Source organism: Eretmochelys imbricata, chromosome 28 (assembly GCF_965152235.1).
Source record: "Eretmochelys imbricata isolate rEreImb1 chromosome 28, rEreImb1.hap1, whole genome shotgun sequence".
In the NCBI taxonomy this organism is placed as follows: Eukaryota; Metazoa; Chordata; order Testudines; family Cheloniidae; genus Eretmochelys; species Eretmochelys imbricata.
Window position 1 is genome coordinate 967,654 of NC_135599.1, and position 25,144 is coordinate 992,797.

The 25,144-nt window shown below is 56.7% G+C and overlaps 1 protein-coding gene across 1 annotated transcript; it reads right to left on the reverse strand.

The window, feature by feature from the left end:
- Positions 1–3,422: 3,422 nt before the first annotated feature.
- LOC144258207 (hydroperoxide isomerase ALOXE3-like) lies at positions 3,423–24,590 on the reverse strand. Its single transcript, XM_077806613.1, is given in 15 exon segments — positions 3,423–3,684; positions 4,691–4,861; positions 5,423–5,523; positions 7,442–7,563; positions 9,706–9,875; positions 11,164–11,250; positions 11,585–11,788; positions 12,896–13,039; positions 13,304–13,476; positions 14,484–14,553; positions 14,555–14,588; positions 15,062–15,184; positions 15,362–15,446; positions 16,889–17,093; positions 24,444–24,590. Coding segments are annotated over 15 exon segments (2,016 nt in total). The 3' UTR covers positions 3,423–3,504.
- Between the last annotated feature and the right edge of the window lie 554 nt (positions 24,591–25,144).

The window sequence follows — 25,144 nt, forward strand, 5'->3', positions numbered from 1 at the left end:
CCAGTTCCCTCAGCCTCTCCTCGTAAATCATGTGCCCCAACCCTTGATCATTTTCGTTGCCCTCCGCTGGACTCTCTCCAATTTATCCACATCCCTTCTGTAGTGGGGGCCCCAAAACTGGACGCAATGCTCCAGCTGTGGCCTCACCAGTGATGAGTAGAGGGGAATAATCACGTCCCTTGATCTGCTGGCCATGCTCCTACTCACACAGCCCAATAGGCTGTTGGCCTTCTTGGCAACAAGGCCACGCTGCTGACTCCTAGCCAGCTTCTCCTTCATGGTAATTCCCAGGTCCTTACTATCCCATTGCTCTTAAAGGTGGCGGCGTGACTTTAAAGGGCACAATCTGTTGGGACAAGTTACCGAGTGGCGTGGGGTGAATACTCCATCCTGGGCAAGATTTCAGTCAAGATGGGGTGTGTTTTTTTGTTTTTAAAGAGCTTCTCTAGCACAAAAAGGGATTATTTTGGGGCAGGTCTTTGGCCTGTGGTCTCCAGAAGGTCAAACTACCTGAGCAAAATGTCCTGGCTGGCCTTGGAAGCTATGAACAAATATTTTTTTGCTCGTTTTTTGCTTCTTTGGGATGGGTAAAGAGGGCCTTCAAGGTTTGTTTTCTAATATATATATATGAATCTGGGTGCTGGGGGATTAGCTCCCTCTTGGAGGAGTGATGGGAACAATGTTCTGCTCACTCCCTGCCAACAGCTGCTTTGTGGGGCTGGAGGTCCTGCAATTGGTTCCTGCCTCCAGCCGTGGGGGGCTGAACGAATGTGGCTCCGTGCCCCCCCCCCACTTGGTTTTTGCCTGGAATGGCTTGGAATAGTAGATACCCTGGAGGGTAGGGATAGGATACAGAGGGCCCTAGACAAATTGGAGGATTGGGCCAAAAGAAATCGGATGAGATTCAATAAGGACAAGTGCAGAGTCCTGCCCTTAGGACGGAAGAATCCCATGCACCGCTACAGACTAGGGACCGAATGGCTCGGCAGCAGCTCTGCAGAGAAGGACCTAGGGGTGACAGTGGACGAGAAGCTGGAGATGAGTCAGCAGTGTGCCCTTGTTGCCAAGAAGGCCAATGGCATTTTGGGATGTATACGTAGGGGCATTGCCAGCAGATCGAGGGACGTGATCGTTCCCCTCTATTCAACATTGGTGAGGCCTCATCTGGAGTACTGTGTCCAGTTTTGGGCCCCACACTACAAGAAGGATGTGGAAAAATTGGAAAGAGTCCAGCGGAGGGCAACAAAAATGATTAGGGGACTGGAACACATGAGTTATGAGGAGAGGCTGAGGGAACTGGGATTGTTTAGTCTGCGGAAGAGAAGAATGAGGGGGGATTTGATAGCTGCTTTCAACTACCTGAGAGGGGGTTCCAAAGAGGATGGATCTACATTATTCTCCGTGATAGCAGATGACAGGACAAGGGGTAATGGTCTCAAGTTGCAGTGGGGGAGGTTTAGGTTGGATATTAGGAAAAACTTTTTCACTAGGAGGGTGGTGAAACACTGGAATGCGTTACCTAGGGAGGTGGTAGAATCTCCTTCCTTAGAAGTTTTTAAGGTCAGGCTTGCTGGCTGGGATGATTTAGTTGGGGTTGGTCCTGCTTTGAGCAGGGGGTTGGACTAGACGCTTCCTGAGGTCCCTTCCAACCCTGATATTCTATGATTCTATGATTCTAAGTCTTTGGCGTTCTCGGCCGTGCCGAATCTTTAGCCGGGATGACTTTTCTCCCCGCGGTTTGTTGGTTGAATGAGTGAAATAGCTGCCCCCCACAGTTGTTATGAAATGGTTGGAAATGCCCTCGCCTCGTGATCAGGTTTCCTCTTGGCGGGGGCCTAACCCACCCAGATCATCAGTCAGCTACAGTTGCCTGTGAAAAACTGGGCCAAAAATAATCGTAATATGCCCGACCTTGCGGTCCAAGGATCCAGTGACCTGTCTGGAAAATTATCGCAATGCCAGCCCGGGTGCACTTGGTTAATATTTGTCTGTGGACAAAAAATATAGTCATAAAGGCTTGAGGCTGATTGGCTAGGTTCTGCCACATGGGTTTTTGTCATTGCTCGACAGACTTGGTCAATAGTGATCTGCAAACAAACACCGCCCCCCCCAACCCAACACGAAACTCCCCTCCCGTAAAACCCACCCAGAGGTGGAGGCCAAGGGGTCACTGTACTCGATCAATATTTCGGTGCAGTGGGAATGAGGTGCCCCATGCACCTGGTCGGGATGTGTCTGTGGCGGGGAGGGGGCGGGGGGGGAACATATTTCTTAAAGAGATGGTCATTTTTTAATCTGTAGATTTGTTTTTCCTTAAAGGGGTGGCCACTTTTGTCTATGCTGCGTTTTTTCATGGTGGTTCGATTTACTTGGAAGATATTTGTCTGCAGACAAAAAAAACTTTCCGGAGGGGGGGCTGTGACTGTCTATCTCTTAAAAGGGTGACCTGTGAATGGCCATCTTTCTCTACCCTGCATTTCTGATGACACTCAATGTGCTTGGTAAATATTTGTCTGCAGATGAAAAAAAAATTTCTTAAAGGGGTGGCATGTAATCATCCATCTCTTAAAGGGGTGGCCTGTGAATGGCCATCTTTTTCTACCCTGCATTTCTGATGACACTCAATGTGCTTGGTAAATATTTGTCTGCAGATCAAAAAAAATTTTTCTTAAAGGGGTGGCCTGTGATCGGCCGTGTTTTAAAGGCCCAGGAGGCTCACAGCTTTGAGGGAGGAGCCGGCCACCCGGTCTGGGGATCTGGTTGTCTATCATTTTTCATAGACTCGTGTACAAATTGTACTTTTTTTTTTGCAACGACTTTTGGGTGTATCTTGGGGGGAGGGAAGCGGCCAGGGTGGCGGGGGAAGGGCAGGGAACTATATCTATATTTATAACGTGTCGGGGTGGGCGGAGGAGATGAACTAGACACCTCACGACTGGGGTCGTTAACGACTGTATGTGACCATGTAAATAAAGGGTCAGGCTAGAGATTTCAAGGCGTGTCCTTCCCTGGGGGGAGTCATTCTTGCCACTCGGGGCTGACCCCGAGTCTGACCCAGGTCAGAACCTGGCCCTGCCCCAGGCTAATCTTAGTTCCCCCTGTGGTGGAGCTTGGGAACATCCTCTCCTTTTGATGAGGGGTAAACTGAGGCACAGTGAGCACAGGAGACTTATGCCTATTGCCTATGGACAATAGAAGCCAGGAGTCCTGGCTCCCCACACACCCTGCTCTAACCCACCAGCCCCCACTCCCCTCCCAGAGCCAGGGAGACAACCCAGGAGTCCTGGCTGCCAGCCCCCCCTGCTCTAACCACCCTCACCCTGCCCAGAGCCGGGGAGAGAACCCAGGAGTCCTGGCTGCCAGCCCCCCGCGCAGTACCCCACTAGACAGAATCAGCCATTCAGAGTGGAACCAGGCTGTGGTTTATTGCTCCCGGGACAGGATCGCAGGGACAGCGGTGCCAGCGGCCACATGGGGCCCGTCCCTGGGGCTCTCCGGCCGGGCTCAGATGGACGTGCTGTTCTCGATTTGGTGGGGATCCAGGTAGCAGTAGGGGATGGGCAGGGACTTGTTCCTCTCTTGGATCTCCTGGGAAATCTGGGCCAGGCGCCCCTGGAAGGCTGCGATCAGCTGCTTGGGCTCCTCCGCGGTGAAGTGCTCGTCGGGGTACGTGCCCAGGGATCTCTGCAAGGGAACGGGAGAGCAGTGAGGGACAGCCCGGAAGGGACCCCTTGCCCGGTGCCGAGACACGGCCACCTCTGGGGCGGGGCGGCTGGTTGTGACCCAGGGACCCCTCGCCCGGCGCTGAGATGCGGCCACCTCTGGGGCGGGGCGGCTGGTTGTGACCCAGGGACCCCTCGCCCGGTGCCGAGACACGGCCACCTCTGGGGCGGGGCGGCTGGTTGTGACCCAGGGACCCCTCGCCCGGTGCTGAGACGCGGCCACCTCTGGGGTGGGGCGGCCGGTGACCCAGGGACCCCTCGCCCGGCGCTGAGATGCGGCCACCTCTGGGGCGGGGCGGCTGGTGACACAAGGATCCCTCAGGCCCTGGGCCGAGAGCACAGGGCAGGTGTTTACCAGCTGTGTAGCAACACTGGGAAGAGTTCAGGCCAGGGAGGGAAGGAGAATCCTGCGGCCGGTTGAAACAACAGGGGGGCATTTGTGGGTGTCCCCCAGTGTGCAACTGGGCCAGGACACCCTGGTTCACCCCCCGGCTCGTGTGAAATGTCAGCGGGTCCTTTACTGCTACCACAAGGGAGGGGACGGAGAACTCAGTGGAACGGGTCATTCAACAGACACCCGCTGCCTAGCGCCCCCTAGCGTCACCCTGGGGCCAGCCCTGCCTGCCGGGGGAGAGCGCCCCCTGCTGAGCCCACCGCCCCGCTCCCTGCCCCACAGCGCCCCCTAGCAATGCCCTGGGGCCAGCCCTGCCTGCCAGGGGAAAGCGCCCCCCCCGCTGAGCCCCCCGCCCCACTCCCTGCCCCACAGCACCCCCTAGCACCGCCCTGGGGCCAGCCCTGCCTGCCGGGGGAGAGCACCCCCCCTGCTGAGCCCCCCGCCCCACTCCCTGCCCCACAGCACCCCCTAGCAACACCCTGGGGCCAGCCCTGCCAGCCAGGGGAAAGCGCCCCCTGCTGAACCCCCACCCCTCTCCCTGCCCCACAGCGCCCCCTGGCACCCGTGTCCTCACCGAGTCCCCTGGCTCGCAGCAGAGGACCCAGAGGATTTGGATAGCGAGGCTGGTGCTGTTGACCTCCGGGATGGTGTCCAGGTAGCTCTCCAGCGAGGTGGTGCCCTTGGCCTGGGGTGGGGGGTTCCTCATGGTGGCCGGGAAGTTGGGCATCCAAGCGCCAAGGTCATACTGCAGCCCAGAGAGACCCCCGCAGTCAGAGCAGCCGGGGACCCCCCAGCTCAGCCAGGAACCTCCCCAAGCCAAGCCAGGGATCCCCTCCTCACCCCGCCCAGGGGGCACCAGCACAGGGAAGGTCTGGCTCAGCCAAGAGACCAGGGCACCCGGGGGTTGGTCACAGTCTCACCCATGGGCAACGGGTAGGAAAGTCAAGGCGGGGGTCGGGGGTGCTGAGCGTGGTGGTGGGGGAGGGTCCCGAGGTGTCCGGGGTCTCATTGGGGTTGGGTTCTGGTTGGGGGATTGGCTGCTAGAGCAGGGTCCTGGGGATTGAGGTGTCAGTGGGGTGCGGTGCAGGGTGGGGATGTTGGTGGCGGGATCCCAGAGCCCCATGTGGGGTGCGGGGATGTTGGTGGCTGGACCCCAGGGCCCCTTGGGGGGCAGGGTGGGGGTGTCCGTAGCCAGACCCCAGGGCCCTGTGTGGGGGGCAGGGTGGGGGTGTCGGTGGCTGGACCCCAGGGCCCTGTGGGGGGGCAGGAAATGGGGCTCCGAGCGCCCCGGCTGGCCTCTCCCTACCTGCCCGTTATTGAGGGCGGCGTGCCGGGCCGAGCAGCAGTAGATCCACATGGTCAGGTACTTGATGAGCTCAGGGATGCTCTGCAGGGACGAGGGGAAGCCTGCGAGACGGAGAACGGGTATCACTGACCTGGCCCTGCCCTGCTCCGCGGCCTCGGCACTGGGACCCCTAGAGCCTGGGTTTGATGCCTCCCTCAGCCGGAGCCTGCCCCGGTGAGATGCTCCCCTGCTCCAGGCCTCAGCTCAGCCACGCATCAGGTCCCCACCCTGCCCTTTCCCATGGCGGGGCCATTTCCAGTCACCCCACGGCCCCGTCCCACTGCCATGACCCAGACCACCCTGTCCCTATGGGGTCAGAGATCTTGCTCCCTGTCCCCTGCAGGGCCACTTGATATGAGCTGGAATCTGGCCCCATTGACTGCAATGGAGAGACGCCCATTGACACCAGCCGGGATCTGGCCCCATTGACGCCAGTGGAGAGACACCCATTGACACCAGCCGGGACCTGGCCCCGTTGGCTGCAATGGAGAGACGCCCATTGACACCGGCCGGGATCTGGCCCCGTTGACTGCAATGGAGAGAGGCCCATTGACACCAGCCGGGACCTGGCCCCGTTGGCTGCAATAGAGAGACGCCCATTGACACCGGCCGGGACCTGGACCCGTTGACTGCAATGGAGAGAGGCCCATTGACACCAGCCGGGACCTGGCCCCGTTGGCTGCAATAGAGAGACGCCCATTGACACCGGCCGGGACCTGGACCCGTTGACTGCAATGGAGAGACGCCCATTGACACCAGCCGGGATCTGGCCCCGTTGACTGCAATGGAGAGAGGCCCATTGACACCAGCCGGGACCTGGCCCCGTTGGCTGCAATAGAGAGACGCCCATTGACACCGGCCGGGATCTGGCCCCGTTGACTGCAATGGAGAGACGCCCATTGACACCAGCCGGGATCTGGCCCCATTGACTGCAATGGAGAGAGGCCCATTGACACCAGCCGGGACCTGGCCCCGTTGGCTGCAATGGAGAGACGCCCATTGACACCGGCCGGGATCTGGCCCCGTTGACTGCAATGGAGAGAGGCCCATTGACACCAGCCGGAATCTGTCCCGGTTGACTGCAATAGAGAGACGCCCATTGACACGGGCCGGGATCTGGCCCCGTTGACTGCAATAGAGAGACGCCCATTGACACCAGCCGGGATCTGGCCCCGTTGACTGCAATGGAGAGACGCCCATTGACACCAGCCGGGATCTGGCCCCGTTGACTGCAATGGAGAGACGCCCATTGACACCAGCCGGGATCTGGCCCCGTTGACTGCAATGGAGAGACGCCCATTGACACCAGCCGGGATCTGGCCCCGTTGACTGCAATGGAGAGACGCCCATTGACACCAGCCGGGACCTGGCCCCGTTGACTGCAATGGAGAGACGCCCATTGACACCAGCCGGGACCTGGCCCCGTTGACTGCAATGGAGAGACGCCCATTGACACCAGCCGGGATCTGGCCCCGTTGACTGCAATGGAGAGACGCCCATTGACACCGGCCGGGACCTGGCCCCGTTGACTGCAATGGAGAGACGCCCATTGACACCGGCCGGGATCTGTCCCCGTTGACTGCAATGGAGAGACGCCCATTGACACCGGCCGGGATCTGGCCCCGTTGACTGCAATGGAGAGACGCCCATTGACACCGGCCGGGATCTGGCCCCGTTGACTGCAATGGAGAGACGCCCATTGACACCGGCCGGGATCTGGCCCCGTTGACTGCAATGGAGAGACGCCCATTGACACCGGCCGGGATCTGGCCCCGTTGACTGCAATGGAGAGACGCCCATTGACACCGGCCGGGATCTGGCCCCGTTGACTGCAATGGAGAGACGCCCATTGACACCGGCCGGGATCTGGCTGACAGTCGTTCAGTCTCCTGAGACACACAGTCCGGAGACGCTCCGCATGACCCCGCATGGAGCCTGGTGACTGGCGGCTGCAGAGCTCTGGGTTCCCGTGGCCCCTACCGGATGCCTCGTTCCCCAGGAAACCTTGATTGAAGATCTCGTCTGCCCAGGCCTGCAGCTCGCAGTCGGCCAGGACATGGGCATCACTGGGGTAATAGTATCTGACGATGCCGGAGACGAAGCTGGAGAGAGCAGAGATGTGTCAGCTTGATGGGTCAATGCAGGCCACATTGCTCCCCAGTGCGCCAGCCACACTCAGCCAGCGACTGCAAAGGGCCCAGTGCTACCATGCATCCTTGCCAGCACCTACTGTCCCTTCCACTTCGCCCTTTTCTAGGTGTGGGAGCATGGCCTGGTGGCCAAGCCTCTGGCCTGACCTCCAGGTGATCTTGGATCTCATCCACAGTCTACTGCAGAGTTGAACTTTTCATTTCAAATTGGACTTGCTCTTGTGGAAGTTAAAACGTTAAACAAGAGTTGCCATTGACACAAAACGCCCTGACTTCACAGAAACAAAGTGTTTCCATTCACCCCCAACAAGACCTTTCCCCGGAATTTGCTTTTGGGAAAAAATTCCCAAACATTTGACTTTTCCTCTCCATTTTTGTGTATTTATAAGTTTTCATTCATTTTCCAAAGCCAACCAATCTACCACACAAAGTAAGTAAAGGGGGTTAGGATAAAGGCAGGGGAGGGAATGTGATCTATCTTTAGTGTCTATATTGATCATAGACTTCTAAAAAGTCAGCCGAAATTGCTTTGAATTTTTCAGGCATTCCCTTTCTCTGATTGCCAGTGATTCGTTAGCTGCGTGATCAGCCAGATCACCAAGCCAGGCATCAATATTTGATGGTTGACTTTTCCATTGTGGTAGGGTTAATTTTTTAGTGCCCAAAGCTGCCTGTTGGCACCACGCCGCCTTGTTACCAGGGAACCTCCAGGTATCAGGAATATAATCTGTGATACACCGTACCTCAAAATAGCTCCCTGTAAAATCCATATGTGTCATTCACGTGTGGTTGTGATATTTCATACAAAGCATGCCTTGTAAGATATCATATGAAAGGTCACGATCTTCTGAAACCTGTTGCTCTTTCCCAATGTGTATATGAAGTGTGTATGAAGTTATGAGATTTTGCTGGGTGGTTGTTACTGAAATATGCTGTAAATTTGCTAGTGACAGTTAAAGAACTTCCCTCCACCCAGGAGGATGTTGAATGATCATTAATAAGCAGGAGAGTTGTAATCAAGGGATTTACAATTCAGTGAGTGCTTCCCAAGCACCACACAATGGGGACTGTTCCACTTTCTGACTCAGTTGCACAAGACCCACCAGAGGGATTGCTCAACCCAGTGACTCAGCAAAGCCCACCAGGATGTGTCTGGACAAGTGTCTTCTAGGCACACGGACTGAGGGTATAAAATAAGAGACAGCAGCATTGTTCCTTGGCCTCTCTCCTCCCTCACCTACGCCGAAAGCAACAAGAATGCTGGGAAGACGAAAACTTTGACTGAGGAGACTGGTCCTAGGCTTCAGGGAGAAGCCTGTGTATTAAGAACTGTAACATCCAGTGGGATGAGAAAAATTGCTTGATCTAAATGCTGCCTAGTGTAATAAGGTTTGAGATTTAGACTGTGTGCTTACCTTTTATTTTCTTTGGTAACTATCGCTCACCTCTAAAAATCTATCTTTCTATAGTTAATAAACCTGTTTTATATTTTACCTAAAACAATTTGGTTTGGTTGAAGTGCTCAGGAAATCTCAGCTCAGGTACAAAGACTGGTGGATGTCCTCTCCACATTGAGCGAGGGGCGGAGTAGGTAATAAACTTAAACTGGGCAGGCTTCTGAGCAGGACAAGATGGGATAGATCTGGTGTGCAAGGCTGGGGAGAATTGGCTGGTGCTCTTCTCTGTGTGATTCATGAGTGGCTCAAGGAGCTTTCATGCAATCTAGCTCGGTGTGTGGGGGCCCGTGTGTTTGAAAAAGTTCCTTTTGGGGAATTGCAGGGTTTTCTTAACTCAGAATTCTTTACGTGGTAGGAAAGCCGTGTTTCCAAGCAACTCTGGGCTGGTGGGAATTTTCCACATGCCATCTGCTGGGGGGGAGGGATAGCTCACTGGTTTGAGCATTGGCCTGCTAAACCCAAGATTGTGAGTTCAATCCTTGAGGGAGCCATTTAGGGGGTTCTGGGGCAAAATTGGGGATTGGTCCTGCTTTGAGCAGGGGGTTGGACTAGATGACCTCCTGAGGTCCCTTCCAACTCTGATATTCTATGAATCTATGCTTCCTCGCTAGCCTCTGCCCCTGCTCCTGCTCCTTACCTCTCAATGGCCGACCAGATCTTCAGCCCATCATCCCTGTAGTAGTAATTGGGGATGCAGTCAACCCCGCGCTCTTGGATGTCATCAGGGAAGCAGAGGGAGGCATAAGTCAGGCAGGACATGCCCTTGGCCATCAGCACCTTCGTCCCCTCGAGCCCCGAGCCCATGCCCTGGGAAGGCACCAAAGAGAGAGCCTTCAACCTCCGAGCCACCGGGCCAAGGGGCAGGTTAGAATGAAACACCGCCGCGTTCTATGTCAGCACAAAACATCGATGCACAATACGCCCCGTGACAAATGTGCCGATGTTTTGCTCTGTGTTGTACCCCAGAAATGACCGATCACTCCCAACACCCGTGTTTTCACAGAACCGTAGAATCGTGGGGCTGGAAGGGACCTTGAGAGGTCACCGAGTCCAGCCCCACCGCGCCAAGGCAGGACCAAGTCAACCTAGACCACGCCTGACCGGTGTTTGTCCAACCAGTTCTTAGAAACCTCTAATGATGGAGATTCCACAACCTCCATGCTTGCTCCAGAGTTTAGTATCTTTAGAGAGGGAAGGCTTTTCCTAATATCTAACCTAAATCTCCCGTGTTGCAGATTAAGCCCATTACTTCTTGTCCTGCCTTCAGCAGGACCAGAGAACAATTGATCACCGTCCTCTTTGTAACATATTTGAAGACGCTCAGGTCCCCCTCTTGGTCTTCTTCTCTCAGGACTCCTTGTGCCCAGTTCTTTTTAACCTGGCCTCATAGATCAGGGTTTCGAAACCTTTTATCATGTTTGTTCCGCTTTTCCGGACTCTCTCCAATTTGGCCACATCCCCCGTTCTCCAGCTGAGGTCTCACCAGGGCCAGACAATAACCTCCCGGGTTTTACACACGACGCTCCCGTTAATACAGCCTAGAATGATATTACCCTTTTTCCGAACCATAACTGCCTGAACTTTTTGAGCAGTACGAACTCCCCACCCCCACCCCGGCTGCCAGTTATGTCCCATTGTGGAGTTGGCACTGGATTTTTCCTTCCTCAGTGGTGCACTTTGCTCTTGTCTTCATTGAATTTCAGCTTGTCGATTTCAGCCCAATTTTCCGGGCTGTCGCAGTTGCTTTGAGTTCTCATCCTGCCCGTTCCAGGTGAGGCTGGTAGCTCGGGCGACAGGCACGTTTTATTCCCAAGTTAGTGGCTCTAGGAGGGGAGTGGGGACTAGTGGTTAGAGCAGGAGGAGCTGAGGGCCAGGACTCCTGGGTTCTCTCCCCGGCTCTGGGAGGGGAGTGGGGGCTGGTGGGTTAGAGCAGGGGGGCTGGGAGCCAGGACTCCTGGGTTCTCTCCCCGGCTCTGGGAGGGGAGTGGGGGCTGGTGGGTTAGAGCAGGGAGGCTGGGGGCCAGGACTCTAGGTTCTCTCCCCAGCTCTGGGAGGGGAGTGGGGGCCAATGCCCCTGACCATGGCATCCTCTCACCTTGTCAATGTGCCCTCCGCGTCTGAGTAGCAGGGTCCTGGCCAGGACGTTGACGTGCAGCGCGTAGCGGGTGTGGGGCAGCAGCAGCTAGGGCGGAGAGGAGACAGAGGGGTGGGTGAGAGCAAGCAGGCAGCCACCCCCCACCCCCATCCCCGCATGTATCCGGGGAGGGGCAAAGACCCGGCCCCACCGAGAAGCCAGCAGCGGCTCCTTCTCCCCCATCATCCACGAGGTGGGGGAGGTGCTGGCGTGGGGCATGCCCAGCCTGGCACACCGGGCACACGCACCCTGCCGGGCACACGCACGGGCGGCTGGGCACAGCTGGATGCCGGGGGCAGGGCCCCTTCCGGCACGCTTCCCCAGCTGGGCTCTTCCCTGCCGCACAGCTGGGCACAGCTGGCCCCCAGCCCCTCTCTCTCACCTTGAAGAGTGGGTGGCACAGGGGCAGCTGGCGCAGGGTGGCCAGGATGAAGGCCTCGTCGATCAGGTGGGTGAGCAGCAGGTGGCTGACGGCCTCGTGCACCAGGAATTCGGCATAGCGCACCCAGGTCTTGGCCAGGGTCCAGTCCCACTCGGAGTCGCTGGGCAGGAAGATGGGGCTGTCGGGGCCCGGGCACTGGCTGAGCTGCGGGGGGGAGGGACACAGGAGGGCGGGGGGGGGCAGGTTGGCACAAACCAGGTGGGTGAATCCTGCTGCTTCCCCCGGAGGGCCCAGGGGCTGGGAGCTGGCTGCCAGGGTGCGGGGACATGAGGGTGCAGCAAATCCAGTGTTAGGAAGAGGAGACTCACAGAGTTGGGGTGTTACACAACTGGGTACATGCAGGCACACAGAAGAGTGTGGGGGGATTAGGGAGCCAGGACTCCTGGGTTCTCTCCCTGGCTCTGGGAGGGGAGTGGGAGCTGGTGGGTTAGAGCAGGGGCGGCTGGGAGCCAGGACTCCTGGGTTCTCTCCCTGGCTCTGGGAGGGGAGTGGGAGCTGGTGGGTTAGAGCAGGTCGGGGCTGGGAGCCAGGACTCCTGGGTTCTCTCCCTGGCTCTGGGAGGGGAGTGGGGTCTAGTACTTAGAACACAGGGGGTTGGGAGCCAGGACTCCTGGGTTCTCTCCCCGGCTCTGGGAGGGGAGTGGGGTCTAGTGCTTAGAACACAGGGGGCTGGGAGTCAGGACTCCTGGGTTCTCTCCCTGGCTCTGGGAGGGGAGTGGGGTCTAGTACTTAGAACACAGGGGGTTGGGAGCCAGGACTCCTGGGTTCTCTCCCTGGCTCTGGGAGGGGAGTGGGGTCTAGTACTTAGAACACAGGGGGTTGGGAGCCAGGACTCCTGGGTTCTCTCCCCGGCTCTGGGAGGGGAGTGGGGTCTAGTGCTTAGAACACAGGGGGCTGGGAGTCAGGACTCCTGGGTTCTCTCCCCAGCTCTGGGAGGGGAGTGGGGTCTAGTACTTAGAACACAGGGGGTTGGGAGCCAGGACTCCTGGGTTCTCTCCCTGGCTCTGGGAGGGGAGTGGGGTCTAGTACTTAGAACACAGGGGGTTGGGAGCCAGGACTCCTGGGTTCTCTCCCTGGCTCTGGGAGGGGAGTGGGGTCTAGTGCTTAGAACACAGGGGGCTGGGAGCCAGGACTCCTGGGTTCTCTCCCTGGGCCGGTCTCTTAGACACAAGGCCCAGCTCTGGGACCGTGCAGAGGTTGGGGCTGTGAGGGGGTCCCGCCGGGCAGTGTGGGGGGGCCGGGGACCGTTACCTGGATGGCTATGGGGATGAGCTCCCCGGAGGGCTGTAGGAGCAGCAGGCAGAGGGGGGCGGCGATATACTGCTGGTAGCCGTTGATCGTGTTGGCCGGGATGCCCTCCAGGATTTGATAGTCAGCGAGGAAGATGTTCCCCTTCTGCAAGGCACAGGGGGAGCAGAGCGGAGTGTGGGGGCTGGGGGAAAGCTGAGACCCCAGCGCTGCAAGCTTCCCTGCAGCAGTGCCCTGGGACTAGCCCCTGGAGCTGAGTGGCCAGTGTGAGTGCGGCCCCTGGCTCTGGAGTTGGGCTAGCTGGACACCTCTGACCCGTGGCTGCTCGTGCCCAGAGCGACGCTGGAGAGGGAGCCGAGAGCCCAGACTGCGGCCGAGTCCCCCCAGGGGTGTCCCCGGCACCCCACTTACCTCCAGCTCGTCCTGCAGGCTGGTGCTCTCCCCCAGGGAGGAGGCCACCATGGCCGGCGTGACGGGGAAGTTGCAGGGCAGCTCCGTGCAGCGCCGGATCACCACTGGGTGGACCCCGTTCAGGAACTGGTACCCGAAGAACGTGTCCTCTCTCCAGTGCGCCCGTACGTACTCTGGGGGGACACGGGCAGGGCAGCCGTGGGGTTAACATGCCGGGCCGGGACTCAGGGGAGACGGGTCCAGCATGAGGGGGGTCTGATCTCAGGGGGGGTCTGGGCAGCACCAGGCACAAGGGGGTCCCTGATTGCTGTCGGGGGGCGGGGTCTGGGCAGCGTCTGGCACATGGGGATCCCCAGTCGGGGGAGGGGGGTCTGGTTAGTGCCTGGCACAAGGGGGTCCCTGGTCGTAGTCGGGGGGGGGGGGTCTGGGCAGTGCCCGGCACACAGGGGTCCCTGATTGCAGTCGGAGGGGTCTGGCACAAGGGGGTCCCTGATCACGGTCGGGGGGGGGGTGGTCTGGGCAGCACCTGGCACAAGGGGGACCCTGGTCGCAGTCGGGGGGGGGTCTGTGCAGTGCCCGGCACACAGGGGTCCCTGATTGCAGTCGGAGGGGTCTGGCACAAGGGGGTCCCTGATCACGGTCGGGGGGGGGGGGTGGTCTGGGCAGCACCTGGCACAAGGGGGACCCTGGTCGCAGTCGGGGGGGGGGTCTGTGCAGTGCCCGGCACTCAGGGGTCCCTGATTGCAGTTGGAAGGGTCTGGCACAAGGGGGTCCCTGATCACGGTCGGGGGGGGGAGCGGTCTGGGCAGCACCTGGCACTAGGGGGTCCCTGATTGCAGTCGGGGGGGGGGTCTGGGCAGCACCTGGCACAAGGGGGTCCCTGGTCGCAGTCGGGGGGGGTCTGTGCAGTGCCCGGCACACTGGGGTCCCTGATTGCAGTTGGAGGGGTCTGGCACAAGGGGGTCCCTGATTGCGGTCGGGGGGGGGTCTGGGCAGTGCCTGGCACTAGGGGGTCCCTGATCGAGGTCGGGGGGGGGGCGGTCTGGCCAGTGCCTGGCACAATCATCACTGGGGTCTCTAGCCGCTTGCATCACACCCATCCCAATCATCCTGCTCTGTGCGTGGGGGCTCCCGAGGGCCCAGGCGAGCGGGGCTCGGGGGGGGGGGGGGGGTCACCCACCTGTGATCGGGGTCTTCTTGAAGCAGAAAACCTTGTTGATGTCGTCCAGCTTTGCCCAGGAGTTTGGTGCAGCTCAGGAAACCCTTCAGGCGCAGCTCCATCTGCCTGGGGGGCAGAGGGAGTGTGTGGGGCCTGGCCGGGGGTTCAGGCCGCTCCCCGGGAATGGGGCGGAGATGGACGGGGAGGGGGGCAGGGCAAGCGTGGGGGAGCAGGCCGGAGGTTCTGGCCCGTCCCTGGGAAGGATGCGGAGCTGGACGGGGCGGGACGTTCCTCACTTGCAGCAGGCAAGTGCGGGCCTGGGTGAAGGTTTAGGGTCAGGCTGCAGTGTATGGGGTGGGGTTAGGGAGCTCGGATTAAGGTTGAGGTTAGTATATTGGGTCAGGGGTTAGCTTAGTCCCTGGGAAGGGGTCTGGGCTGTGGGGCAGCAGCACTGATGTGGTTCACCGCAAGCAGGAGTTTACAGGCTTAGGGTTACTGTACAGGATTGCAGTTACTGTTCAGGGTTAGGGGTAATTTCTAAGGGCAGGCCTAGGGGCTCGGCGCTGGGATCGGGTCTGGCCGTGGGAAGCCGCACTCACGCATTCCCCCTGCGCAGCAGGAAGTTGGTGCTCTTGGTGAAGGAGTACATGGTGTTGCAGTCCAGCTCAATGATGCTCTCCACCGCCAGGCACCGGGGCAGGCCGGGGGCGTACTCCTTCCACCTGGGCAGGGAAAGACCGCCGGGGACGTTAGCCCTGGCCTGCCGCTGCCCCATCTAACCCTCAGCCGGAGTCCCGGGCCTACCTGTCCTGCGGTTCCTACCACCCCTCCGTCCCCGGGACCCCGCGCTGGTCTGAGCCCCGGAGAGCTCCCCCAAACCCCACCTGGGTCTCACTCACCCATAGCACTCGCGTCGGTGCTTGAGCTCGGCCTGCCGCTGCTCCAGCAGCCAAGGGGAATCGGCATCATCGCAAACTGTCTGGCCTGGGCGAGAGGAGAGAAGGTGGTAGAGAGAGAGACAGGGGTGTTTATGGGATAGATAGATAGATAGATTAGATAGGAGGGGTGTACAGGGATGGATAGACAGAGGCGGGTTGTCATATACATACAGATATGGGTAGCATAAAATCCCTCCTGGGTAGCTGTACTGAATCTTTACCTGTAAGGGGTTAAGAAGCTCAAATAACCTGGTTGGCACCTGACCAAAGGGACCAATAAGGAAAAAAGATGCTTTCAAATCTGGCGGGGAGGTTTTTGTTTGTGCTTTCTTTGTTTGTTCCCCCTCTCGACGGAGAGAGAGACCAGGCAGGTAAAACATCTCCTGAAAACATACCTGAAATGATTCATCTAAGATTCAAAAATTGTAAGTAAGGTCAAGGAAATGCATTAGATTATCTTTTGTTTTAGCTTGTGAATTTTCCCTGTGCTAAGAGGTAATTTCATTCCTGTTTTGTAACAGCATCAGAGGGGAATCCTCTGTGTTTAAAATCTTTTTATTTACCCTGTAAAGTTACCTTCCATCCTGATTTTGCAGATGTGATTCTCTTACTTTTTTTTATAAATAAAATTCTTCTTTTAAGAACCTGATTAATTTTCAGTGTCCTAAAAACAAGGGGCTTGGTCTGTGCTAAATTGGTTAGAATGTGGGATTTGGGATCCATGTGTGGTACCGCGTTAACATGGGAACTGTGTTATAGCGGGGACCGCATTAAAATGAACTGCAATTAAAGTAATTAAATTTGGGATCCATTGCTGCGACCGGATTATATGCGAATTTCCGCTATATAGACGCGCGTTCTAGCTAGTGTCCAGTGTATATTATTCTCAAGCCTCCCCAGGAAAGTGGGTGAAGGGGCTTGGGGGGATATTCTGGGGGAATAAGGACTCCAAGTGACCCTTTTCCTAAACTTTTGTCTAAATCACTTGGTGGTGGCAGCAGTACCCATCCAAGGACAAGGAAGGATTTGTGCTTTGGGGAAATTTTTAACCTAAGCTGGTGGAAATAAGCTTAGGGGGTCTTTCATGTGGGTACCCACATCTGTACCTCAGAGTTCAGAGTGGGGAGGGAACCCTGGCAGGGATGTACGGGGATGGATAGACAGAGGGGAGTGTACAGGGATGGATAGACAGAGGGGAGTGTATGGGGATGGATAGACAGAGGGGGCGTGTATGGAGATGGATGGGGGTGTACGGGGATGGATAGACTGAGGGGTGTGTATGGGGTTGGATACACAGAGGGGTGTGTATGGGGATGGATAGAGGGGTGTACGGGGATGGATAGACTGAGGGGCGTGTACGGGGATGGATAGAGTGGTGTACGGGGATGGATAGACAGAGGGGTCGTGTACGGGGATAGCTAGCTCGCTATGACCCCAAGCAGCACCAGGTCGGCCCCCAGGCCCTGCCCCCAGCCCGCAGCCCCCTACCTTTGCCCTCCCGCAGCTCCAGGGTGCGGTAGCCCTCGATCCACTGGTAGCAGGGGAAGCGGTAGCACTGGCCGTGGGGGGAGACGACCTCCACGAAGCTGCAGTACCAGTTGTCGCTGGGGTAGAAGGAGTAGGGCTCCTTGTGTAGCCGCACCAGGATGATGTCCCCCAGCCAGCGCCGGCAGCACAGCTTGAACTCCTCCACCTGCAACGGGGGGCAGGGAGGGGGGCCAGAGCATGAGGGTGTGGGTCAGGGATTAATCCAGCAACTCAGGGGTAACTGGCAGCATCCGTCTCCACCCCCCCCCACCCAAAATAAAACACTTGCTGGCCTCCTGTGCCCCCATTGTGTGGAAGTCTCCAAGAAAACACAGATCAGCCCGGTCACTGTTGCAACTAGTGTTCTACTTGGCACCTGCCTTTCATTCGCCCGGAGGTAGAGGCCAAGGTTTACCGGTTTAGCTACAGCTTGAGGTACCTCAGCGGAGCCTAGGAGTGTCTAGGAGACGGGCGCAATCCCTTTCAAGCCTTGGTGAGCCCTCTGTTGGTGCCCCCCACGTTTCAGAAGCTGCCACAAATGGGTCAGAGCAGCCGGGTGCGTCTGAGCTTGGCCTCAGTTAAAGCAGAGGCCGACGTCCTGCTGTCAGCTAATGTTGGCAGCCACGTCCCCAGCGGCGGCCGTTTGGCGCAGGCGCCCAGGGGAGCAGATCCGCCGCTGGCGGTGAACAGATCCGGGGTGCTTCACTGCGCCGGCAGATCCACGGACTCCAGTGGAGATCACGGGCCCCCCCAGGTCACACACCCCGATGGCGCTCGGGGCCCGGGCTAGCCCTCTCTGTCACTACCCACGCTCAGAAGGGGCCCCGGTGCCCAGAGGCCCCGCCCCCGCTCTGCCTGCGCGCCGCCCTGAGGCCCCGCCCTCCGCTTGCTCCTCTCCACCCTTCCCCCACCCGCTGCTGGCCGCTGCCCCTCCCCCCCCGCTTGCCCCCTCCCCCCACTTGCTCCTCTCTGCCCCTCCCCCAGCACCCACGGCTCGCTCCTCTCTGCCCCTCCCCCCTCTCTCCTCCCTGCCCCTCCCCCAGCACCCACGGCTCGCTCCTCTCTGCCCCTCCCCCTCTCTCCTCTCTGCCCCTCCCCCCCTCCTCTCTGCCCCTCCCCCAGCACCCACGGCTCGCTCCTCTCCACTCCTCCCCCCACTCGCTTCTCTCTCCCCCTTCCCCAGCACCCACGGCTCGCTCCTCTCCACTCCTCCCCCCACTCGCTTCTCTCTCCCCCTCCCCCAGCACCCACGGCTCGCTCCTCTCTGCCCCTCCCCCCTCTCTCCTCTCTGCCCCTCCCCCAGCACCCACGGCTCGCTCCTCTCTGCCCCTCCCCCTCTCTCCTCTCTGCCCCTTCCCCAGCACCCACGGCTCGCTCCTCTCTGCCCCTCCCCCTCTCTCCTCTCTGCCCCTTCCCCAGCACCCACGGCTCGCTCCTCTCCACTCCTCCCCCCACTCGCTTCTCTCTCCCCCTTCCCCAGCACCCACGGCTCGCTCCTCTCTGCCCCTCCCCCCCTCCTCTCTGCCCCTCCCCCAGCACCCATGGCTCGCTCCTCTCCACTCCTCCCCCCACTCGCTTCTCTCTCCCCCTCCCCCAGCACCCACGGCTCGCTCCTCTCTGCCCCTCCCCCTCTCTCCTCTCTGCCCCTCCCCCAGCACCCACGGCTCGCTCCTCTCCACTCCTCCCCTCACTCGCTCCTCTTCCCCCCTGCCCCCTCACTGACTGTTCTCTGCCCCTCCCCCCAGGAGTGGGGGGAAGGCTGCGGGGGTGGGGCCCCGGTCCGGGCTCCGGGGCCCCCGAAGGGTTAATCCGGCCCTGGGGCCGACGTCGGCAAGAGAGACCCGAAACCGAGCTCCGTGTCAGCTCGAGAGTGCCTCTCTGTCACCAGCTCAAGCTGGGCCGATGAAAGGCTTCACCTGCCCTGACGTGTCTCGCTCCTACCCTGGGCCCAACCCGGCTACCCCAGCGCGGCAAACCACGCAGGCCGGCCACGTACATGGGACCGACGAGGTGGAGACCCGTGTCTAGACGATAAAATGACAACGGGATCATCTGGATTGATTTTGCTCGGCCTTGCACCCGGTGTTCAAAGGATTGTCCCGACTCTCGGGCAAAAAAAGTCAAGGGAAGTGTGGGCCCCTTACTGAATGAGGGAGGCAACCGAGTGACAGAGGATGTGGAAAAAGCTAATGTACTCAATGCTTTTTTTGCCTCTGTCTTCACGAACAAGGTCAGCTCCCAGACTGCTGCGCTGGGCATCACAGCATGGGGAGGAGGTGACCAGCCCTCTGTGGAGAAAGAAGTGGTTCGGGACTATTTAGAAAAGCTGGACGAGCACAAGTCCATGGGGCCAGATGCGTTGCATCCGAGAGAGCTAAAGGAGTTGGTGGATGTGATTGCAGAGCCATTGGCCATTATCTTTGAAAACTCACGGCGATCGGGGGAGGTCCCGGACGACTGGAAAAAGGCTAATGTAGTGCCCATCTTTAAAAAAGGGAAGAAGGAGGATCCTGGGAACTACAGGCCAGTCAGCCTCACCTCAGTCCCTGGAAAAATCATGGAGCAGGTCCTCAAGAAATCAATTCTGAAGCATTTAGAGGAGAGGAAAGTGATCAGGAACAGTCAGCATGGATTCACCAAGGGCAAGTCATGCCTGACGAATCTAATTGCCTTCTATGATAAGATAACTGGCTCTGTGGATGAGGGGAAAGCAGTGGACATGTTATTCCTTGACTTTAGCAAAGCTTTTGACACCGTCTCCCACAGTATTCTTGCCAGCAAGTTAAAGAAGTATGGGCTGGATGAATGGGCGATAAGGTGGGTAGAAAGTTGGCTAGATTGTCGGGCTCAACGGGTAGGGATCAATGGCTCCATGTCTAGTTGGCAGCCGGTATCAAGTGGAGTGCCCCAAGGGTCGGTCCTGGGGCCGGTTTTGTTCAATATCTTCATAAATGATCTGGAGGATGGTGTGGATTGCACCCTCAGCAAGTTTGCAGATGACACTAAACTGGGAGGAGAGGTAGATACGCTGGAGGGCAGGGATAGGATACAGAGGGACCTAGACAAATTGGAGGATTGGGCCAAAAGAAATCTGATGAGGTTCAACAAGGACAAGTGCAGAGTTCTGCACTTAGGACGGAAGAATCCCATGCACAGCTGCAGACTAGGGACCAAATGGCTCGGCAGCAGTTCTGCAGAGAAGGACCTAGGGGTGACAGTGGATGAGAAGCTGGATATGAGTCAGCAGTGTGCCCTTGTTGCCAAGAAGGCCAATGGCATTTTGGGATGTATAAGTAGGGGCATTGCCGGCAGATCGAGGGACGTGATCGTTCCCCTCTATTCGACATTGGTGAGGCCTCATCTGGAGTACTGTGTCCAGTTTTGGGCCCCACACTACAAGAAGGATGTGGAAAAATTGGAAAGAGTCCAGCGGAGGGCAACAAAAATGATTAGGGGACTGGAACACATGACTTATGAGGAGAGGCTGAGGGAACTGGGATTGTTTAGTCTGCGGAAGAGAAGAATGAGGGGGGATTTGATAGCTGCTTTCAACTACCTGAAACGGGGTTCCAAAGAAGATGGTTCTAGACTATTCTCAGTGGTAGAAGAGGACAGGACAAGGAGTAATAGTCTCACATTGCAGTGGGGGAGATTTAGGTTGGATATTAGGAAAAAAATTTTCACTAGGAGGGTGGTGAAACACTGGAATGCGTTACCTAGGGAGGTGGTGGAATCTCCTTCCTTAGAAGTTTTTAAGGTCAGGCTTGACAAAGCCCTGGCTAGGATGATTTAATTGGGGATCGGCCCTGCTTTGAGCAGGGGGTTGGTCTAGACACCTCCTGAGGTCCCTTCCAACCCTGATCTTCTATGATTCTATGTGTGCCAGCAATGCCCCTCTGCCATGTACACTGGTCAAACTGGACAGTCTCTACGTAAAAGAAGAAATGGACACAAATCAGACGTCAAGAATTATAACATTCAAAAACCATTCGGAGAACACTTCAATCTCTCTGGTCACTCGCTTACAGACCTAAAAGTTGCGGGAGAAAGCAGGTGGCTGGAAACCAGGACTCCTGGGTTCTATCCCTGGCTCTGGGAGGGGAGTGGGGGTCGAAGGGAGTTGGAGCCCGGACTCCTGGGTTGTGTCTGACAGACTCACCGTGTCACATTTGGCAAATTTCCTGCCTCTTACAATGACTCAGTTTCCCTGTCTTTGAAACAGGTTCTGTAATTTGTACCTGCATCACGCCAGGCGTGTGACCCGCAGTTAATACTCCATTTTTCCTCCCCACCTTATTTCTCTTGTTTATTTGCGCTGTGAGTTTGTCAGCTGAGGGAGTGACTCACACTCTGTGTTGGTGCAGTGGGCTCTGGGCAGCGCCCAGCATGGCGGGGCCCCGATCTCGGTCAGGGGGGTCTGGGCAGCGCCTGGCAGTGCTCAGCACAATGCGGTCCTGTGGGCAGTCTCTCTTATCCTGCTGGAGACGGGTTGTTTTTCAGAAGTCAGCCTATGAATCCGCCAAGAGATATTGGAACTGCTGCAATGGATCAGACCCATGGGCCCATCTACCCTGGCATCCTGCCTTCTCCTTGCTGCCCTGGATTGGGCCTATCTAATCCAGTATCCTGTCTCCCACAGTGTCCAGTCCCAGCTGCTTGAAAGCAAGAAACCCCATCAAGGAGCAAGCCCGTAAATGCCATTTGTCCCTCAGCCCCGGGCGCTTAGGAACTGGCAGGAGAGCAGGGATCTGAGGGCAAACAACCCTCGCCTGTGTTTATTGCAGCAGGTGGAAAGCTGGATGCTGTTCTGGTTGTTCATAGACGTATTTAATCCTCTTGCAAAAGCACCTCTCCAGTCAGTAGCCACGAATCCTGGACCGGGGCGGGTGGGGAATGTAAAGTCCTTGCATCCAATTATATTTTGCCGCTTTCGTTGACTGTCCCGTTTTTGGTTTTTTTCATCATGATGATGGTTATTCCATTGGGGCAGCAGTGGTCCCGGTCATGGACCGGCAGCCAGTTATGCATGGGGCTGTACCTCTTGAGAAAGCGGCACTGAATTCATCCCCGGTTGAGGGCAGTGGGGGATACTCCGTCACTGGTCATTTTGCAACGGAGATTGTCTGGTTCGCTGTAAGTTCCTCTGGCAAATTAAACTCCCTGTGAACAAACTGTCTTATTTGCCCAGTTTCAGCTTCCCGATATTGGATTTTCTTAGACCTGTCTCCACTAGATGGAAGGATCCTCTGTGATCACATTTCTGCTCCCCCACGGAGGTACTTACAGCGAGGGACCAAGTCACCCCTCGCCCTTCTCTTTGTGAAGCTACACGGGCCAAGCTCCTGGCGTCTCTCCCTCGAAGGCAGGTTTTCCAGGTCCTTGATCATTCTCGTGGCTCTTCGCTGACCTCTCTCCAATTTATCCACATCCCTCTTGAACTGGGGGGGGAACCTCAGAACCGGACTCAGGACCCCAGCAGCAGCCGCCCCAGGGCCAAATCCAGAGGTAAAAAATCCCCTTTCCTTACTCTTGTTTGAGATTCCCTGAGCTGCTTCTTTGCTGGATTGTCAGATTTCTTTGCAAGACAAGAACAGAAGTTTCCCCCCATCAAATTCCTCCGCTTCGCCCATTCTTAAACTCTGTGCATCTATGACAGCCTTTGGTCTGGATCTGACGCTGCCAAGAGGCCGACAATCTGCCTCGTCCCTTGGCAGTTTGGTGCAGTGGTTAATTCCCCCAGAATGTTAATTTCCGCCTTGTTTCTAACTTGTGTTTCGCTGGCTTTAACTTCCAGCTGTTGGGGCCTGTTGTGTCTTTCTCTGCTAAGTCCCCGGGAATGTTCTCCCCGTGCAAGTCCTGACACCCCGAAGTCAAGTCACCGCTCTATCTCCCATTTGAGAAGTGAAAGAAATCAGGATCTTTCAGTCTCTCACTTTCTTCCCAGCTCTCGGACCGTTCCAGTGGCTTTTCTCCGCCCCCCTCTCCAATCAATTTGTTTGATTTGATTCCTGGTTTCATTAGCAGCAGTCACATTTTCAAGCTAGTCTATGCCACTGTGAAGACTAGGCACTGGCTCCCCTCACACACACACACACACACACAAAAGCTGAGATTCTCACATGACTCCAGGCGCTTTACATTTTCCTTGCGTTGGAGGTGGGGTTTTTTTTTGAGACATCTGTAATACTTATCTGCTACCCATCACCATCTCACACTCTGTAATTTATTTAGCCTCACCACACCTTCTAAGGCAGGGCTACGCTATTATCTTCATTGTACAGATGGGGAAACGGAGGCAGAGAAGGTCTAAGTAACTTGCTCAAGGTCATGCAGTAAGGCTGTGGCAGGACAGCCGACTGCTCTAACCACTGGACCAGGGGTAGTCAATAAGCCAATCACAGGCCAAATTTGGACCACCAGATCATAGAATCATAGAATATCAGAGTTGGAAGGGACCTCAGGAGGTCATCTAGTCCAACCCCCTGCTCAAAGCAGGACCAATCCCCAATTTTTGCCCCAGATCCCTAAATGGCCCCCTCAAGGATTGAACTCACAACCCTGGGTTTAGCAGGCCAATGCTCAAACCACTGAGCTATCCCTCCCCCCAAGATGCTTTTGAATGGACCTGAAAATCTTTTTATTTACTTTGTATCATTACTGGGGTTTTTTATTATTAATTTCTCTGGAGGCTGGACCTTAACTAGACCTTGACCAAGAAATTTGGACCTTAAGAAAAAATTGGCTACCCCTGCCTGGACCCATCCGCCGAGTACAACTGTGTAAATAATGGATTTTTCAGTCTGAGGCATTCTGAGGAACAAAAATCAAACAATGCCATTTTTGAGTGAAAGCAAAAACTGAAATCTTTGGGAATGAAACAGGAAGGGGAAAAAAATAATTGAAGGGCGAAGTGCCCAAAGCGAAAAGTTTCATTTTGATTTGGGGCATATGAAAAAAGTTTGTTTTGACTTTCTTAAAAATAAAATTCAAGGAAACATCGTTTTGAAATGAAAACAAAAGCAAAGGTTTTGGGGGGGGACATTTTTTCGGGCCCCTCTCCTAACCAAAACAATTTGGTAAAACTGACACAAATTAGCAAAAAAAAAACCATTTCAGGGACATGGAATCTTCATTTTGCATTTAAAAAAAAAGTTTCCATTGAAAATTTTCACAGCAAAGTTTGGAAGCTTTTCTCCACACTACCGAGGACTAAAAGCGTATTTTGTAAAACTAAAGCTGCAATTCTTCCTAGCATGATCCTTTGATTCCAGGAGCTGGAGCTTTAAGAAAAATGTAAGGTATCTCCAGACCCTTTTACCTTCTCCATGTTCATGTTTTTAGGCTTTTCTATCCACCCACGAGGGCTAGAGACAGAATTTTTTTTTTTAACAAAAAAGGGAGCATCTCCCGTCATGATCCCATGACTCCAGAAGCTGGGGATTGATGATCAAACACCCCGCCATATCGACGGGGTGGATCTGTCCACAGAGCCTGGCCCCGTTCTACTAGTACTCACCGCCCCAGGGTTGAAGTCCTTCCCGTAGTTGTCGAGGGGCTTCTTGTCACTCTCCTCGTGGGTCCCCACCAGGGTGATGGAGATGGAGCTGAATGTCCCGGCTAGCAGGAAGTTCCCGGTGGCGACACGAACTTTATAGACGCCCATCTTAGTTGGGGAGGCACAGAGGAGCGTATCTGGCAGGATTCCTTGTCCTGCTGTCTGTCCGTCCTGGAGATCCGGCGTTGTTGTCTCCGGCTCCTGGCCACGCTGTAGTTTTTATATTCGCTGCTCACCCCCAGTGATGCAGCCGGTGACTTGGCTGTGGGTTCTTTGATGGTTCAGTCACTCCCCAGCCCTGAGGGGAGAACAAGGGCGAGGCAAATGGAGGCTGGCTCAGCTAATTAGTACCTCCAGAAACCTGCATGCTGAGTTCCCCTCCTGCCAGACAGGGCTCTCTCTCCGGGGATGGCATCAGTGTGGGAACAAAAATCTGGGGAAACCAGGATACCACAGCAAGGGGTGCCTTCAGCACCCATCTCTCCCCGGGGCTTGTCTCTTCCAGGCTCAGTCGTCTCCAGTCTGGACTCCTGTTGCCTTCCCAGAGTCTCCATCGGTATGGGTCAGTTTCAGCCTTTCCCGACCCATTCTTGCCACCCCAGACATGGGTGTCGACTTTCTTCTTTCCGGGTGGGTGCTCCACCCAAAGGCCCTGCCCTTGC